At 41.5% G+C, this 17,878-nt stretch overlaps 1 protein-coding gene across 5 annotated transcripts in view; it reads right to left on the bottom strand.

Moving 5' to 3' along the window:
• Positions 1-12,996, bottom strand: part of cdc7 (cell division cycle 7 homolog (S. cerevisiae)) — a 104,470-nt gene extending 91,474 nt beyond the window's left edge. For 3 of the 5 annotated variants that reach the window (XM_073062660.1, XM_073062664.1, XM_073062661.1), the window contains exons 1-2: positions 12,889-12,994; positions 432-581 (exon numbers count right to left, since the gene is read on the bottom strand). In XM_073062660.1, coding sequence (XP_072918761.1) covers positions 432-437 — 6 coding nt within the window. In that variant the 5' untranslated portion in view covers positions 438-581; positions 12,889-12,994. Of the gene's footprint in view, positions 1-431; positions 582-12,888 lie in introns of all 5 variants that reach the window. The other 2 variants (XM_073062662.1, XM_073062663.1) reach the window with 2 other exon arrangements.
• Positions 12,997-17,878: the final 4,882 nt, after the last annotated feature.

Raw genomic sequence — 17,878 nt, 5'->3', positions numbered from 1 at the left:
CACCCAAGATGGATCTGACAAGATTTACAACCTTCTGTAGCTTCTTTCGGTCCTGTGCAGTAGCCCCTCCATACCAGACAGTGATAAAGCCTGTCAGAATAGTCTCCACAGTACAACTATAGGAGATTTTGAGTGTATTTGTTGACATGCCAAATCTCTGTAAACTCCTAATAAAGTATAGCCATTGTCTTGTCTTCTTTATAACTACATCAGTATGTTGGGACCAGGTTAGATCCTCAGAGATCTTGACACCCAGGAACTTGAAGCTGCTCACTCTCTCCACTTCTGATCCCTCTTATACTCCTTGTTCTTCAGTTCACTTTGGTTTTGGCCTCCAAAGCTCCCCCTCTGAACGTTTCTTCATTTCTCTCTTAAAGGAATCATTGGTGACTGTATTTGCCCAATCTCATCCCTGTTCTTCTTTCACTCACCTTCATATGTGTTGCTTTGTCTTACCCTTCCTGAAGTCCACAATCAACTCTTTCATTTTACTGACGTTGAGTGCCAGGTTGTTGCTGTGGCACCACTCCACTAGTTGGTGTATCTCACTCCTGCACGCCCTCTCATCACCACCTGAGATTCTACAAACAACGGTTGTATTGTCAGCAAATTATAGATGGTATTTGAGCTATGCCTAGCCACACAATCAAGTGTATATAGAGAGTAGGACAGTGGGCTAAGCACACACCTCTGAGGTATGCCAGTGTTGATCATTAGCGAGAAGGAAATGTTATCACCAATTGAATGAGAGTATAACCACCGATTAATTCTAGTTTCTTCCTTCATTCATTCTTTTTCAATGAAATATTTTGAACAAATCTACCAAAAATACAGATGGAAAAGAATGGATCACAGCAGGAGTTAAACCACATACAGAGGATTTTGGCATCAGGTTCATGCACAAGTTTAATTAAAATGGTGCACATCAGATAGTTACCTACATCTCTAGAGAACTTATTACATAGAGAAAGTTGGCATAGAACAGTGGACACCATACCGATGACATGAGGGTGAGTGAAAGAGGAACAGGGACGAGATTGGGCAAATATGGTCACCAATGATTCCTTTAAGAGGGGAATGTAGAAACGTTCAGAGGGGTAACTTTGGAGGCCAAAACCAAAGTGAACTGAAGAACAAGGAAAATAAGAATTGAGGAAAGACAGAGCCAGAAGATGCAGTGAACAGCAGGATGGGCTATCTCTGAACAAAGGGGAAATTATGTGCCTTAGAAATCCATCAACTAAGATTATAGGAAACCACTAAATTAATACATGGTTCACAAATCAATTCAAGTGTACGTCTTTAGAAAGATCTGTGTATACATATGAATGTACAAAAAATTAAAAGACCATCAAATCTATACTCAACCAAATAGAATAGAATCAGTGACATACAATGTGAGATTAGCTCTGTGGCAGCAGAACAGTGTAAAGACAAAAAAAAAAATCAATTATAAAAATAAATAGTGCAATAAAAGGAATAACAAAGTAACATTCTTGGCTTCATGGATTGATTTGAAAATCTAATGCCAGAGGAAAAGATGATGTTTCTAAATCAGAGTGTAGGTTTTCAGACTCTTGTACCTCTTCCATGATCGTAGGCTTGTTATGGATGGTGAGGGTCCTCAATGACAGACGCTACCATATGACCCTTGAAGATGTCAGCAACCTCCACATTCAGAAGGTTCTTCATTGTACATCTGTAGAAATTTGTAGTCTTTGGTGAGATACCAAATCTCCTCAAACTCCTAACGAAGCCTTCTTTGTGATTGAATCGGTGTGTTGAGTCCAGGATAGGTCCTCTGAGATGCGTTAATATTTCTTTATTTTTGTGTGTGAGACACATGTACTGTGTCCTGCAAACTAGTCCCAGAGGAACCTTGTTTTGTTTAGCTGTGTACATGTGCATGGCTGAATACAATAAACTTGAACTGGCTTCTTCTCCTTGAATAATGATCTACTTTTCCTGGCTTTATTTAAGTTACCTTTAAAATGTATAAGCCAGTGACATGAACAAGCCAGTATTTCTTTAGCCAAGTACATAACAAGCAACTTGTTCTCATTACATGGCACCTTATGCATATAGTGCCTTTTAAGACACCTACCATAGCTCCCCGCAGCAATTCTGCAGCACATGAACAGCTTTTTAAATTACATTTTTATCAATCTTTCCTCAGCTTTAATGTCTCCTTTTATTAGGTATGGCAATGGATTTTAGAAAGGCAATTGATAAGGTTCCCCATGCAAGGCTCATTCAGAAAGTAAGGAGGCATGGGATTCAAGGAGACCTTGCTTTATGGATTCAGAATTGGCTTGCCCACAGAAGGCAAAGGGTGGCTGCAGATGGTTCATATTCTGCATGGAGGTCGGTGAGCAGTGGTGTTCTGCAGTGATCTGTTCTGAGTCCCCTCCTCTTTGTGTTTGGATGAAGTAGAAGGGTGGGTGTTAAGTACCAGCAGCAACAGACCACAGACTCAGTTTTTAATGTTAAACAACTATATTTTCAGTATCTACCCAAAATACAGACAATTAAACAAATTATTCCCCTAAACAAAAATTAACAGTGCTATGCATTTGTAGCTCACAAACGGTGTCAGGTTTGGGAACAGTTCTTCTTAAATCTTACTCAAACTCAGTCCCAGAAATGGCAATCTAGATGATTCCAGAAATCCATGGAAACAGGTGGGGGAAAGAAAGTTGTAAATTCACACTAAGATGACACAAGGCAACGATCACGGAAAATTCCAGAGGATCCATGCTGGGAAAACAAGATAGCAGTCACAGTAGATTCCAGACGTTGAGTAGCGTTCCAAAATCCACCTAGGGATATCACAGGGTGACAGTTACGGAATATTCCTTAACACAAGTGGTTGCCACCTAACACACCCAAATCCATGTATGGGTTAACAAAAAGTGGTCGCCACAGGAATACTCCAGAAATCCAAGTATGGATCATATAAAGTGGCAGTCACTTATCCAATATGCACTGTGTGCCGCTAATTATCACAATCCTCTGGACATGGAGAAGGATTAGACCTCTACAACTATCTCTACCCAGCTCGCTCTCCTGCTGGTAGCTCGCAGTCCGCTGTTCCTTCTCTCCTGAATGTCCCAGAAACCGGTCCACATTTTGTTATCATGACGTCATCCACCCTCCTCGTCCAAGCGCTTAAATTGACACTCGCAGTAAAAAAATGTTGACACACAACATGGGTTAGTAAGCTTGCTGATGATACAAGGTTGAAGCTGTTGTGGATAGTCTGGAGGGTCGTCAGAGGTTACAGCGGGACATCAACAGGATGCGGAAATAGGCTGATAAGTGACAGATGGAGTTCAACACAGATAAGTGTGAAGTGGTTCATTTCAGTGGGTCAAATTTAAAGACAGAGTATAGCATTAATTGTAAGACTCTTGACAGTGTGGAGGATCAGAGAGATCTCGGGGTCCATGTCCATAGGACACTCAAAGCTGCCATGCAGATTGACAGCGTTGCTAAATAGGTGTATGGTGTGTTGGCATTCATCAACCGTGAGACTGAGTTCAAGAGCATGTGTTCAGTTCTGGTCACCTCACTACAGGAAGGATGTGTACACTATAGAAAGAGTGCAGAGGAGATTTACAAGGATGTTGCCTGGACTTAAGAGCTTGCCTTATGAGAATAAGTTGAGTGAACTTCACCTTTTCTCCTTGGAGTTACAGAGGATGAGAGGTGACTTGATAGAGGTGTATAAAATGATGAATGGCATTGATCATGTGGATAGTCAGAGGCTTTTTCCCCAGGGCTGAAATGGCTAACATAAGGGGTCATAGTTTATGGTGCTTTAAAGTAGGGACAGGGGCAAGTTTTTCCACACAGAGAGTGTGGTGCATGGAAAACACTGCTGGCAACGGTGGTGGAGCCGGATACAATACGGTCTTAAGATATTCTTGGATAGGTACACGGAGCTTAGGGCTATGTGGTATGGTAATCTGAGACAGTTTCTAGACTAGGTTACATGGTTGGCACAACATCATGGGCCGAAGGGCCAATAATGTGCTGTAGATTTCTATGTTCTATGTTCTACTGAAGCTGAGGAAAGATCGGTAAAAATGTATTTGAAAAATTCTGGAATGTCCTAAACCTTACATTTCAAACTACCCATTCCAAGTTCTCAGCTTTGAGGCTATGGAAATAAAGGGTATCCTTTCTTAAAAATTACACTCCCTGAAATACTCATCACTCTTTCCTTCTGGAGAATTAAGAGGGCAATATGTTAAGTATTCTAATACACATAAAATACTGGAGGAACTCAGCAGGTCAGGAAGCATTTATAGAAAGGAATAAAGAGTCAATGTTTTAGGCCAAACTCTTTACCAGTCCTGAAGGGTTTTGAACTGAAACATTGACTCTATTCCCTTCCAAAAGATAAGATTTATAGATACTTTATTGATCCCAAAGGAAATTACAGTGTCACAGTAGCATTACAAGTGCACAGATATACAAATACTAGAATAAAAAATAAGTTACCTTAAAAATAAAATGTACAAGAATTACAAATTAAAGATTGCAGGATTTACAATATTTCCAAGTTCACACCGATAAGATGGTAGTGCAAGAATTACCGTAATACAGGTAGTCCCCGAGTTATGAACAACTCGTACTTACGAACTGAGGAAGGAGAACGCCGTTTGCCATTTTAGGTCATTGCTGTTGACACTGTTAACATTGCTGTTGACACTGTGTTAACTTTGTATTTGGCTTAAATTTTTCTTAATAAGATTCACCCTGAACCCCACCCCCACCCCCGTTCCAGTCGGCTGGTGGCACCGTGAGATCAGCACCAGGCTCGAGAACTAAGGTTCCCGAGTTCAATCTAGTGACAGACTGTTCCCGTGCCGGGTTGATGTCGATCCAGTGACTCCCATACCATCAGTGCCGGGTTGATGTCGAGCTTGCAACTCAACCTTGTAAAAAAACACTGCCACCTCCAGTTTAAATTCCCACGCGGAATATTGTGGAGGATCAAATACCCAAACCCAGCACAGCCCTCACTTGTTACCTGTCTCAGTTCGGTGGAGTTTAGGACCTGGGGTTTTCAGTGCGGTGGTCCTTAGCTGGTGCAGCTTGGGACCAGCCGCCTGCAGTGTTTCTGTTCCATTGACGGGAAGCAATCACAATTGAAAATAAAGTAGAAATGATAAAGCGTTTGGAAAGAGGTGAAATGCCATCAGTCATTGGAAAAGCGTTAAGCCAGTCGGTCAACGTTCGGAACAATTTTAAAGGATAAAGTGAGAATAATGGAGCATGTGGATTGTCCCTGCCCCAATGAAAGCTACAATTATTAGTAAGCAACGCAGTGGTTTAATTATTGGAATACATACGTTTCTTAAGTGATTTATATGCATAGAAAGGTAAAATATATACTATATACTAAGACAAATGTTTGACTAACTGACACTAAATAATACCGGATGTACTTGTTCCGACTTACGTACAAATCTGACTTAAAGACAGACTCAGGAATGGAACTCGTACGTAACCCGGGGACTGCCTGTATTATACAGTAATGGGTGCACATTCACTGTCCAGATAAAAAGTGATGGTAATATTGCATATGGAGTCCGTGACAGCAAGGTATGGCAAACAGAGCTTAAAAATAGTTGAACAGGAGGGGGGGTCATCACTTCCCCCATTATAGGTTGACTCATTAAAGAGAAGAGGAGGCAGACTTAACTCTGCTTCACATTCCCATTCGTATATGTCCATACATGGCCTCCTCTACTGCCATGATGAGGTCAAACTCAGGTTGGAGGAGCAACACCCCATATACCGTCTGGGTAGTTTCTAGCCCCTTGGTATGAACATCGAACTGTCCAACTTCTGCTAATTCCCTCCCTCTCCCTTCCACCATCCCACTTTCACTCTGCCTCCTCTTCTAGCTGCCTATCACCTCTCTCATGATTCTGCCTTCTTCTACTACCCATAGTGCTTTCCCCTTACATTCCTTCTTCACCTCTCCTACCTATCCCCTCCCCCACCCCTTGATCTTTCCTCTGATTGGTTTTTCACCTGGCAACTTCCACCCTCCCCCCACTTTCTTTATAGGGCCCTTGTCCTCTCTTTCTTCAGTCCTGATGAAGGGCCTTGGCCCGAAACGTTGACTGCTCATTTCAATGGATGCTGCCCGACCTGCTGTTCATCCAGCTTTTGTATGTGTTGATTTGACCACAGCATCTGCAGTGTACTTTGTATTGACAATAAAAAGTGACTCCACTTGACTTGACTTCAGCAGGTGGATGATGGCATCAACGACTCCAATGTGCTCCTGGTAGGCAAACTGCAGGGGATCAAGGGCTGATCTGACCAGCGGTCGGAGGTGAGCCAGACCCACTTCTCTAGGGTTTTCATGAAGTATGAGGTCAAGGCTACTAGACGGTGGTCATTCAAGATTTTTGTCAGCCCTTCTTGGATACTAGGACCAAACATGATGTTTTCCACACAGTCCAGACCCTTTCCAGGCAGAGACTCAGATTGAAAATGTGCTGGAGAACTCCACACAGCTGCTCAGCACACTCCTTCAGGGCCTTGGGGTTCACACCATCGGTCCTAATGCTCTGCCATGTCTGAGTTTCCCCAGAGCCCTTCTCACCTGCTCAGCAGTGAAGGTGAGTCCACGATAACTGGGGAGCTGGTGGAAGGTGGGGGCTGGGGGAGCTGAAGATTGGGATAATAGTAGTTGATAAGTGGAGGTGTGGATAGTAGATGTAGGGGAAGGAGAGGGTGTAGAGAGTGGTAGCCTGTGTTGTTTATCCATGTGTTAAACTGGAGGGGAGAGTAGGGAGGAGGGGAGGCATTGGTGCTGAGGAAGTTCTGGGTGCCTCGGTACCTGGGCTGGTGTGCAGGGAGGTGGGGGGGGGGGGGGGGGGGGTGTGAACAGGACGGCAATTGTCAAACCTACAGAGGAATTAGTTCAACTCATTACTCCATTCACAGCTGCATTCCAAGGCTCTACAGCTAAGCTGATTGAAGCCAGTGATGTTCTTCATGCCCCTCCACAACACCCTTGCACTACTCTGGCCAAGCTTGTTCTTCAGCTCTCTCCTGTACTTCTCTTCAACCACCTTGATTTCTTACTTTAGATCCCTCTGCAAGTTTCAATTCCTCTTTCTCCTGATGTAAAGGCTCTCTTTTTGTGGTTGACAAGAGCCTTCAGATCACTAGTGATTCATGGTTTGTTGTTAGGGGAACAGCGAACAGTCCTTGATGGTATTACAGTGTCCACACACATTGATGGAGCCAGTGATGCAATCAGCAAGTCCATTAATGTCCTCCCCATATGGTTCACAAAGCACGTTCCAGTCGGTAACCACAAAGCAGCCCTTCAAAGCCTTGATGGCCTCTGGAGAGCATTTCTTTAGTGTCTTAGTGGTAACTAGCTATTGCTATACTTTGGGCTCATACAAGGGCATGAGGTGAACCAGGCTGTGATCTGATCTTTCAAGTTGGGGGAAAGCTGTGGAGCTGTGTGCATCCTTAATACTGCATACAAGAGGTTCAGTGGTTTATTTTCCCTTGCATGATCCTTGATAAACTGATCGAAGGTGGGTAGAGTTGTCAAGAGAGAAACATGGTTGAACTCTTCTGATACTGAAAAGAACACAATGGGGTGTTGGGTATGGAATCTTGCGATAGTAGTGTGTGTGAGACGTCACACACAGCATTGGGACTTCATCTGGAAGGCAGAATGTAAACAATGAGGAACATGGCGAGGCTGAACTCACGTGGCGGATAATACAGACGTAAACGCACAGCAAGCAATTCGATGTCCAGATTGCAGATTCGTTCTTTCACAGAAATGTGACCAGGATTATACCATCTGCTGTTCACAAGCATAGCCAGCCCACCTCCTTTCCTCTTACCGCACTATAGATTAACGCTGTCTGTTCGCAGTATTGAAAACCCATTCATATTAACGCTGAAATCTGGGATTTACTCGGGTAGCCATGTATCAGTGAAACATATAACGCTACATTCCCAATATTCATTCTGTGTCCTCATGAGTATTGCTAGTTCCTCCATTTTATTTGTCAGTGATCTTATGTTCCCCAATGATAGACGGGAGATATGGTTTGTATCTCCATCTCTTGTTGTGCTGGTTTTTAACTGATCTGCAGCCTCGGTATCTCCATCTCAGCTCGTCTGGAATATCAAGCTTCTGCTGCTTCCCGGCTACTAGTGGCTGCTCTCTCATATGTACAATATTGCCTCCGCTACTACAGTCACAGCACTTGATGGAATAAAGTATCCCAAGAGCCAGAAGGATGATGAAAATGTTCTTAAACAGATTAATGTCCATTGCTATTTCGCAGTGTTGCGAGCCAGTACAAAAACAAACGAAAGAACGTTAAGACAAACAAACAAATGGAGCTACTGTAACGTGCTGCCGCCTTGCACAGCGCACATTGGCCAACCGCTACTACTACTCAGCAAGTAACAAGAGTTGCTGCCTGACCCGCTGAGTTCCTCTGGCATTTTGTGTGCGTTACTCTGGACCAGCAACTGCACAATCTTGTGTTTGGGATTTACTGTGTTATATTTTTAATAAGTCTACTTAACAAAAACATTCAGACATTAATCTCCTTTAATTATTTAGATAAATGACTAAATGTGTAAACTTATTAAAAATAATTAGATAAAACACTTGATCAGTGTACCCAATGCCTCAGTTTAGCATGTCCACATTGTGCTCTTGCTTTTATGCATTGTGGCTGGTTTGTTGTAGTTAAGTTTACAAGTGAAAACAGCAAAGAAAATTGAGATGTCAGAGAGTGCCAGCAGGGAGGGATTTTGCTGAAGTATGTACAGATTAACTCAACAGGCAAATCTGCAAACAGAAAAACGTTAGCAGCAGGCAAACTTCGAATATGGGATGGACAGAATATAAACCAGATATATTGCTACCAGATAACCATATAACCATATAACAATCACAGCACGGAAACAGGCCATTCCGGCCCTCTTAGTCCGTGCCGAACTCTTAATCTCACCTAGTCCCACCTACCCGCACTCAGCCCATAACCCTCCACTCCTTTCCTGTCCATATACCTATCCAATTTTACCTTAAATGACACAACTGAACTGGCCTCTATTACTTCTGCAGGAAGCTCATTCCACACAGCTATCACTCTCTGAGTAAAGAAATACCCCCTCGTGTTTCCCTTAAACTTTTGCCCCCTAACTCTCAAATCATGTCCTCTCGTTTGAATCTCCCCTATTCTCAATGGAAACAGCCTATTCACGTCAACTCTATCTATCCCTCTCAACATTTTAAATACCTCGATCAAATCCCCCCTCAACCTTCTACGCTCCAATGAATAGAGACCTAACTTGTTCAACCCTTCTCTGTAACTTAAGTGCTGAAACCCAGGTAACATCCTAGTAAATCGTCTCTGCACTCTCTCTAATTTATTGATATCTTTCCTATAATTCGGTGACCAGAACTGTACACAATATTCCAAATTTGGCCTTACCAATGCCTTGTACAATTTTAACATGATAGAAGAGATAAAAAGAGACATTAAAAACTGAGGAAAGATTGGTAAAAATATTACTTAAAAAGATGTTCATGTGGTACAGCATCAAGAATACTAGAAGTGAAGAATAGCGTGAAATACCCAAATAAAAAGGAACTAGTGCATTCCCAGTATATACTATGAGTAAACTCTTCTCAGGCTTCCAACTGGGTACAGGTATTGATTATAAACCCTATCATCCCTGAAGATGGCAAAGTTTGTCATCGAAACAGCAGTTATAATCAATACCCAAATGTTTATGAGCCAAGAGTCCAATTAGTTGAAAGCCATAAAATGGTGGCACAGGCACAATGGGCAAATACAGCACCATTTTCTGTTTCTATACTAAATCTCAAAGCATGAAAAGCTAGATTACTCTAACAAAGTTCAAGCAAGGCCATGGAAATGTTCATCAAAATCCAGGCACACAAGAAGAGAGAGCTGAAGTTGAAAAAGTTGTGAATCACTACTGTCACAACAGGTCAACAGCAAAAACCATTTCATTGGATCTTTACTCAACTATGGAAATGCATACAGTGAAAATGCATACATCACGATGCTCTTCATTAACTACGGCACTGTATTTAATACTATCATCTGCTCAAAACTAATCAATTAGCTCCAAGACCTAGGCCTTAATACCTCCGTGTGCATCTGGATCTTTGATTTCCTCATTTGCAGACCCCAGTCAGTTTGGATTGTGCAGGAGATGTTGTTGCCAATCACTATCAGCACATGTGCACTACAAGGCTGTGTGCTAGCCACCTGTTCTACTCACTATATACCTACAACTGAGGCTAAGCATAGCTCCAATGCCACATTTAAGTTTGTAGATGATACCACTCTCATTGATGGTGGATAAAAATCAGCTCATAGGAGGGAGATTGAAAATCTGGCTAACGATGCCATAACAACAACCTCTCACTCAATGTCAGCAAAACCAAGAAGTTGATTATTGACTACAGTAGTAAACTGGAATTTCATGAGCCAGTCCTCATCGAGGGATCCAGAGGTGGTAAGGGTAAGCAACTTTAAAATCCCACACTGCTTTCAGTTCAGAGAATCTGTCTTGATTCTGGCACCTTTACCATCTTAGAAGTTGGAGAAAATTCAGCATGACATTTAAAACCTTGAAAGACTTTTATAGGTGTGCAGTTGCATTACAGCCTGGTATGGAAACAATAATGTCCTTGAACGGAAAAGCCTACAAAAAGTAGTGAATACGTTCTAGTCCGTCACAGGTAAAGCCCTCCCTGCTGTTGAGCACATCCAAAAGGAGCTGTATTGCAGGAAAGCAGCAACCGTCATCAATTTTCACCAACTGGGCCACGCCCTCTTCTCACTGCTACCATCAGGAAGGAGGTACTGGAGTCTCAGGACTCACACCACTGAGTGCAGGAACAGTTAATGCTCCTCAACCATCAGGCACTTGAACCAGAGAAGATAACTTCACTCAACCCAACACTGAAATGTTCCCACAACCGATGGACTCACTTTTAAGGACTCTTCATCTCATGTTTTCAATATTTATTGCTTTTTTAAATATATTTTGCACATGGGTTGTTTTTCTGGCTCATGTGCAGTTTTTCATTGATTCTATAGTGTTTCTTTATATCTACTGTGAAAGCACAGAAAGAAGAATCTCCTGGTTCTATACGGTGACATATAGAGTACTGTGCAATTTTTTTTTTCTTTTACACACACACACACATATATATATATATATATATATATATATATATAAAAGAATTGAAAATACACTGTCCTGTGCTATCACCAGTGGGATCATCAGTTGATCTGCCACCTGTCTTCAGGAGTTTCCTGAAGCTTATGATTAAGACCCCCTCGAGGTGGTGGGCCAGCTGTGCTAAAGCACCACCTCCTACTGGTGAGCTTAAAAACCTGGCATCTGCCTCTATCAGAGTTGTTGGTTGCTTTCATCCAACAGATAGTCTACTCTTCAGGTATCTATGCAACTACTGAAGAGTTTGCGAAAGATGGATACACTGTCCGATTACCTGCCCCTCTGGACGTACTTGGTCCACATCCATGATGATCCTGTCTCTACTGCCTCATATGATGATATATGTGAGTGATGATAAACCTGATTCTGATTTGGATCTCGATTGTGGACTGAAAGCAGAAGGTGACAGGAAGGAGGGAATCATGGCTGGGAAAAGGGGAAGGGAGAGAGGAGGAGTGGAAGCACCAGAGAGACATTCTGTAACGATCAGTAAACCAGTTGTTCAGAATCAAATGACTTTGCCTAATGTCTCAGGGGTGGGTGTGTCTGCACCCATGCCACCCTGGCCCTGGCACCCCTTCTCTGCCACCTGTCCCACATCCATCCTGCGGCACTCCACCCTCCTTTGCACCTGTCACAGTTACAAACCCACTCTTCGCTCCACATTAATGAATACAGTACTGTGCACAAGTCTAGGCACCCTATATGTGCCTAAGACGTTTGCACAGTTCTGCACGTACCTTGATAATAAAGTTACTTTGAAATTTGAATATTAAAGCAAGGTTACTTTCTGGAAAGTAGTGGTGCAAGCGAATTGTACAAATATGCCAAGGCCATCGAGCTTCAACAAATTTCCTGGGCCTGAATTGACAGTTCATAAACTCTTCAGGAGTTGGGATTCAGCAGAATGAGGCAAGAATGTGATCCAGTGCACACTGAGAAGACTCATACAGAAGAAATACAGTAGACGTAGAGGTAGGGGTCAGATGGAGATTATGTTATTAATGAGATTACTCTGAGACAACAGGGTCAAAGGGTCAAATGGTTTCCTTCCATGCCAATGATATATGATGTTTAAGAGGACATTCCCCTATTGTAGAAATGAGAGGCCTCTAAAGTATGGGTTTTGTACTTAAGCCATAAAGAGCTACAGTTGCATGCAAAAGTTTATGAACCCTTTGCAATTACCTGGTTTTCTGCATTAATTACTCATAAAATATGGTCTGATCTTCATCCAACTCACAATAATTGACAAACACAACCTGTTTAAATTATAGACGTTCCTCTCATCTTAAAATGTTGACGTTTAATGACAATCATACACATCTAAGTTACCAAAATGAACATTTACAAATAAAATCCCATTAATACACTTCCAGCAACCCATTGTCTACCCGTGCTACATGCTGATCTTCTATTCTCCATCCCCTTTAATCTACATCTGATTTAAACGCGAACCTGGCGCCATCCCAACAACAAACGAGGGGCCAGCGCTTTGTTACCGGAGCGGCCATACTGAACCCCAAACAACGCCGCCGGTTACCGGGCTGTACCCCACTTTTCCCAGCCTGCCGTGCGCCGCCAGTCCCTTACCGGTAACCACAAGCCGTCACTGAGCTGAATCCACGCTTCAGAAAGCCCCGAGCGCCGCCGCCATCGCTCCTGCAAACTCCCCGCCGAAACTGACGCAGCCACGCTCCGCAACCTGTATTACGCATACGCGTCGTCGCCCAGGACTCTGTATAACGCATATCAGAACGCCTGCTCTGGGGCATCTGGTGAAATGGTTCTGCGCCTGTCGCCCTTCGACACCACTGGAAAACACAAATCGCTCTCCACGGATCGGGGAAAACCCCCACGATGAAATTCAATCCCAAATCGAATTTATTCTCAATATGCACAAAGTATGTTGAGCTACAGGTACAATGACAAACTTCAACGCGCTTTAATTAATACACCGAAAATGGATTTTAATCTATCTTCGTAGGAGTTCATGTAACCAGACGGCATTAGGTCTCTCCATTGGCGGTTAGATTACCTCCCTCAAGGGGAAAGGCTTGGTGACAGGTTGTCCAAGGCATCTCCTTTTGCTTGAGGTGTATTGGCAGACACATCAAAGTTCAAAGTAAAGTTTCTTATCGGAGTACAGTATATACATGTCACTACATACAACCCGGGCATACTCAGCTGTTTCACTCATTCCAAAAATGAGTTTGGACGGCATTTCAAAGAAACTGATATCCAACTAAGAACACCTACTGGAAAAAAAAGATAACTTCTGTAGGAATGACATCTGTTGCAGTGAAATACAACAACCAACAAGCCACATTGGGCTTGTATGTAGTAAAATCAAGAGGGCCATCATTGTGGGGAAGTGATTGCTGAGACCAGGATAACTTGATTGGAGATCCATCCACCATTTGCATGCCACATCCCCTGCAACAGAGTCAACTGATAACGAAATGAGAAAGGTACTGGATGATGTCACAGCAGTGTTCAAGGTACTTGGAAAACTCAAACACATCAAGGGTAAAATAGTGTTAAGTGAAAATGCCACACAAATTTTACAAAGTCCGTCTAGTTCCTCATACCATCCATGATAAAGTAGCCAGTGAGCTAGATCGCATGGAGGCAGAAGGAATTCTTTCCACGGTTGAGTGGAGCCCATGGGCAAGATCAGTTTTCTCAGTAGCCAAGAAGAATGGATCCTCTTCGATTCTGTGGTTATTTTAAGGTTACTAGATAGAAGAGGATCCAAAGTCTTTCTCACCATAAACACTCAAAAAGGGTGTTATTGCTATAATAGGCTTATTTCTGGAGTAGCATTTGCACCTGCACTCCGGCAGAAAGCTATGGACCAGGTGCTGCAAGGCTGCCCAGGTGCTCAGTGTTATCTGAATGACTTCATTGTTACTGGTAAGTATGACAAGGAACATCATCAAAATCCCATGATAGTGTTAAACGGATTGGAAGATTATAGAGCACAAAGCAACAAGTGTGAATTATTTAAACCAGGCATCGATTACTGTGGTCACACTATTGATGCACAAGGATTACACACGTGTGCTGAGAAAAAACAAGCAGTGGTCAAAGGACATCACACAGTTGTGGTCTTTTTCTTAGGATTTGTCAATTACTATAACAGGTGCCTGTCCTCCATGTCTTGAACTCATTACGACAGATCGGGAAGAAATGGCAATGGACAAAGCAGTGTGAGGTAGCTTTTCAAATGGTAAAGGAAATGATTATGTCAGAGACTGTATTCTCACATGATGATCCAGATCTTCCAGTGAAGCTTCCTTGTGACCTTGTGCCTTATGGTATAGGTGCAGTATGTCAGGTGTTATTTATGAATGATGGAAGTGAACGCCATACAGCCGTGGCATCATGTTCCCTTACTGCTGGGGGAGAAAAATTGCACTCAGATTTACAGAGAGGCATTAATGCTGGTTTGGTGTGTAAAATGTTTCAACTAGTACTTGTATGGGAGAGAGTTTACCCTCATTACTCATCAACCACCGGTGTCCATTTTCAATTCAGAGAAGGGTGTTCCACTAACAGCAGCAACACAAATGCAGAAATGGGCTCTATCTCTTGGAGAACACAATTACAATATCAAATTCAAGTGAATAACTTATGATGGAAATACTGATAGGTTGTCCTGTTCACCCTTGGAAAAGAAGTACTTGAAAAATTTACAAAAGAGGACACTCCTCTTTATATATTCTCTCTTATGCAAATTGAAAGTCTCCCAGTTACTGCAGAGATCATCCAATGGGAAACCAGAAAAGAGCCCACACTGTCCCATGTCCTCATGGCAACCCAAAATGGCTGTAATTAGGCTTTACAATTCTACCGCCAGGACTTAAGAACTTTTTAAAAGCTATTATTAATGCTTTTTGAGATAGTGATTTAGATGCATATCATATTTTTTACTGAGTTAAGTATTGTATGTAATTAGTATGTATGTATTAGTATGTATTGTATGTAATTTGCTACAACAAGTGTATGGGACATTGGAAAAAAGTTGAATTTCCCCATGGGGATGAATAAAGTATCTATCTATCTATCTATCTATCTATCTATCTAATGTGCAGCAGAAACTCCAATTCCCTCATTTTCAACAGCGCCGGGATAAACTCGCCTTTGACAGAGGTTGCCTTATGTGAAAGTTGGCAGTTGTTGTACCATCCAAGCCGAGAGCTGAAGTGTTGGAGGAGCTACATGCCAGCCGTCAAAGTGAAAACATAGGTTCAAAGTTTTGTGTGGTAGCCTGGGATAGATCAGCAGATCGAGAAGCTTGCCGTGCAGTGTTCGGGATGCCACATGTCCAGAGGAAAGGTATTCAGAGCTGTCAGAACCATTTCCTGCAGTCGCAGAGTGAACTCCTACAACTACCACGGAGGAGGCCTCAGAACCCGCAAGTCTCACCTGCCAAGCAGAGTGGGCACTCCCACCCTTGCCAAGAAAGCCACAAGACTGAGAAATCCTCCCTAGCGATTACGTCTTCAGGCTTGAATGGGATCATTTAAAATTTACTATGCAGTGAGTGAATATATAATAGTTCTATTGTATAATTATGGTTCATAGATTATATACTGTACAATTTATAATATAAATTCTGTATTGAAGTGGAGTTTATAGCTAATTAGGAAGGAATGTTGTGTACTTAATATTTCAGTAATATTTGAGTAATATTGTAAATATATTATTTGATTTAGCATTCCTGTTCATTTAAATAATTAATTATGGGTTACAAGTAAAAGTATATGAATGGCTAATGTCATCATGCCACCATGTCAACACACTTAAAGTAAAAGCCTGTTTTCTCTGGGCTTCTACCTTTTTCTTTCAATTTAGTTCTACGTTTTGGAGTTACAGAACATAATAGTCTAACTATTTCCATTTGAACTGGAAACCAGCTACCGAGTTCAATGAATGTAATTTTAAATTCAGCAGTATGGTACACTTGCAGGTGATTTACATAATAAATTTCTTTTCACTTTAGTAATCACATGTATGAAAGAGTAACAATAATAATTTAGATCATATTCTTGCCACTGCCTATAAGAGGTCTGTACATTCTGTGACTGCATGTGTTTCCTTCGGAAGCTCCAGTTTTCTCCCACAGTCCAAACATGTACCGGGTGTTAGTAGGTTAATTGCTTTTCAGATTTTCAATGAGAAACTGAATAAAAACATGGAAAAGAAACCTTGTGCCCCCTTGAAGTTACATTACCTAGAATGAAACAGGGAAAGCTCACTGTTTCCAGCAGATTTTATAATTCATTTAATTTCCTGAAGAAAACGAATAACTAAAGATAACATTTCCCATGAAACACTGACTCTGAAATGACCCTGACTCATAATGCTAATTGAAAGCAAAATCGAAACAGATATGGAAAAAAAATCCCTATATGACATATTGAATCCCATTCTTTTAAAGGCTAGAACATTCAATAAAGATTATGCAAAATGTTCAACTTGCTTGTATAACATATATTTCAACTCTGATGCACACTGATTTTAAACATGGATTAACTTGACTTAAAAAAATAAAGTAAGGAAGAATATTGGGGATCAAGTTAAACATTTTTAAAATTGATATCACCACCTGGAAATTCTATTCATGCTCCACCAGCTGGTCTTCTGTACTGAGTTTATAAACTATTTATATGTCAGTTTATGTCATACTCTGAATAGAAAAGCAGTCACTTGTGGTGAGGTAAAATGTTTGACTGTAATTGAGTGATAATTTATTTAGACACCGCATAATAACTCACAGTAATATAGTGAAACATATACATTTTCCAACTAAATTCAAACTATTTGCTTTGGACAGAGAAATTTGTATGCCAATTGTTGCCAACAATCTCATTGCAATAACTGGCCTAAATTATTCATGCTCACCTTACATGACATAAGACCACAAGACTCTGGAGGAGAATTAGGCCATTTGGCCTTGACTGAATATTTTTCTCCATAAGACATAAGACCAAAAGACACAGGAACTGAGTTAGGCCATTTGGCTGTGTCTGCTCTGCCATTCCATCACAACTGATTTATTAACCCTCTCAACCCCATTCTCCTGCAATCATCCAATAACCTTTGACACCCCGACTAATAAACCGTTTCAAGATCTGCAAGTGAGGATACAGTACTGGAAAACCGTGGAAGTTTTGTGCTCATCCTAAGAACTAAAATGTAATTTGCATTACAAAAGTTCAAGTCTTCATAACAGCATGTTTCTATTAAATAGACTGCAGCAGCACATTTATTAAAACCAATTGCGAATAATTGATTGTACTGTACTCGCAATAGTATTGTCTTAACTGGTTCCACTATAATATTGCTAATCAAATTTTACTTTAGCTCTAATTAATTAGGATGGATTAAGTTTATTCATTTTATGATATGTATCATATTTAAGATATAGTGACACCCACCAGGTTAGGCAGTGTCTGCAGAAAGAAAGAAGGGTGAAGCTCCTTCATCCAGAGCCTGACATCAGTAATGGAAAAGTTATTGGAAGGTATTCTAAGAATATGAATATTTGGATAGACATGGACTGATCAGGGATGGT

Source organism: Hemitrygon akajei, chromosome 12 (assembly GCF_048418815.1).
Source record: "Hemitrygon akajei chromosome 12, sHemAka1.3, whole genome shotgun sequence".
In the NCBI taxonomy this organism is placed as follows: Eukaryota; Metazoa; Chordata; class Chondrichthyes; order Myliobatiformes; family Dasyatidae; genus Hemitrygon; species Hemitrygon akajei.
Note: the sequence above shows the minus strand (reverse complement) of the source record. Positions and strands in the feature narration are given on the sequence as shown.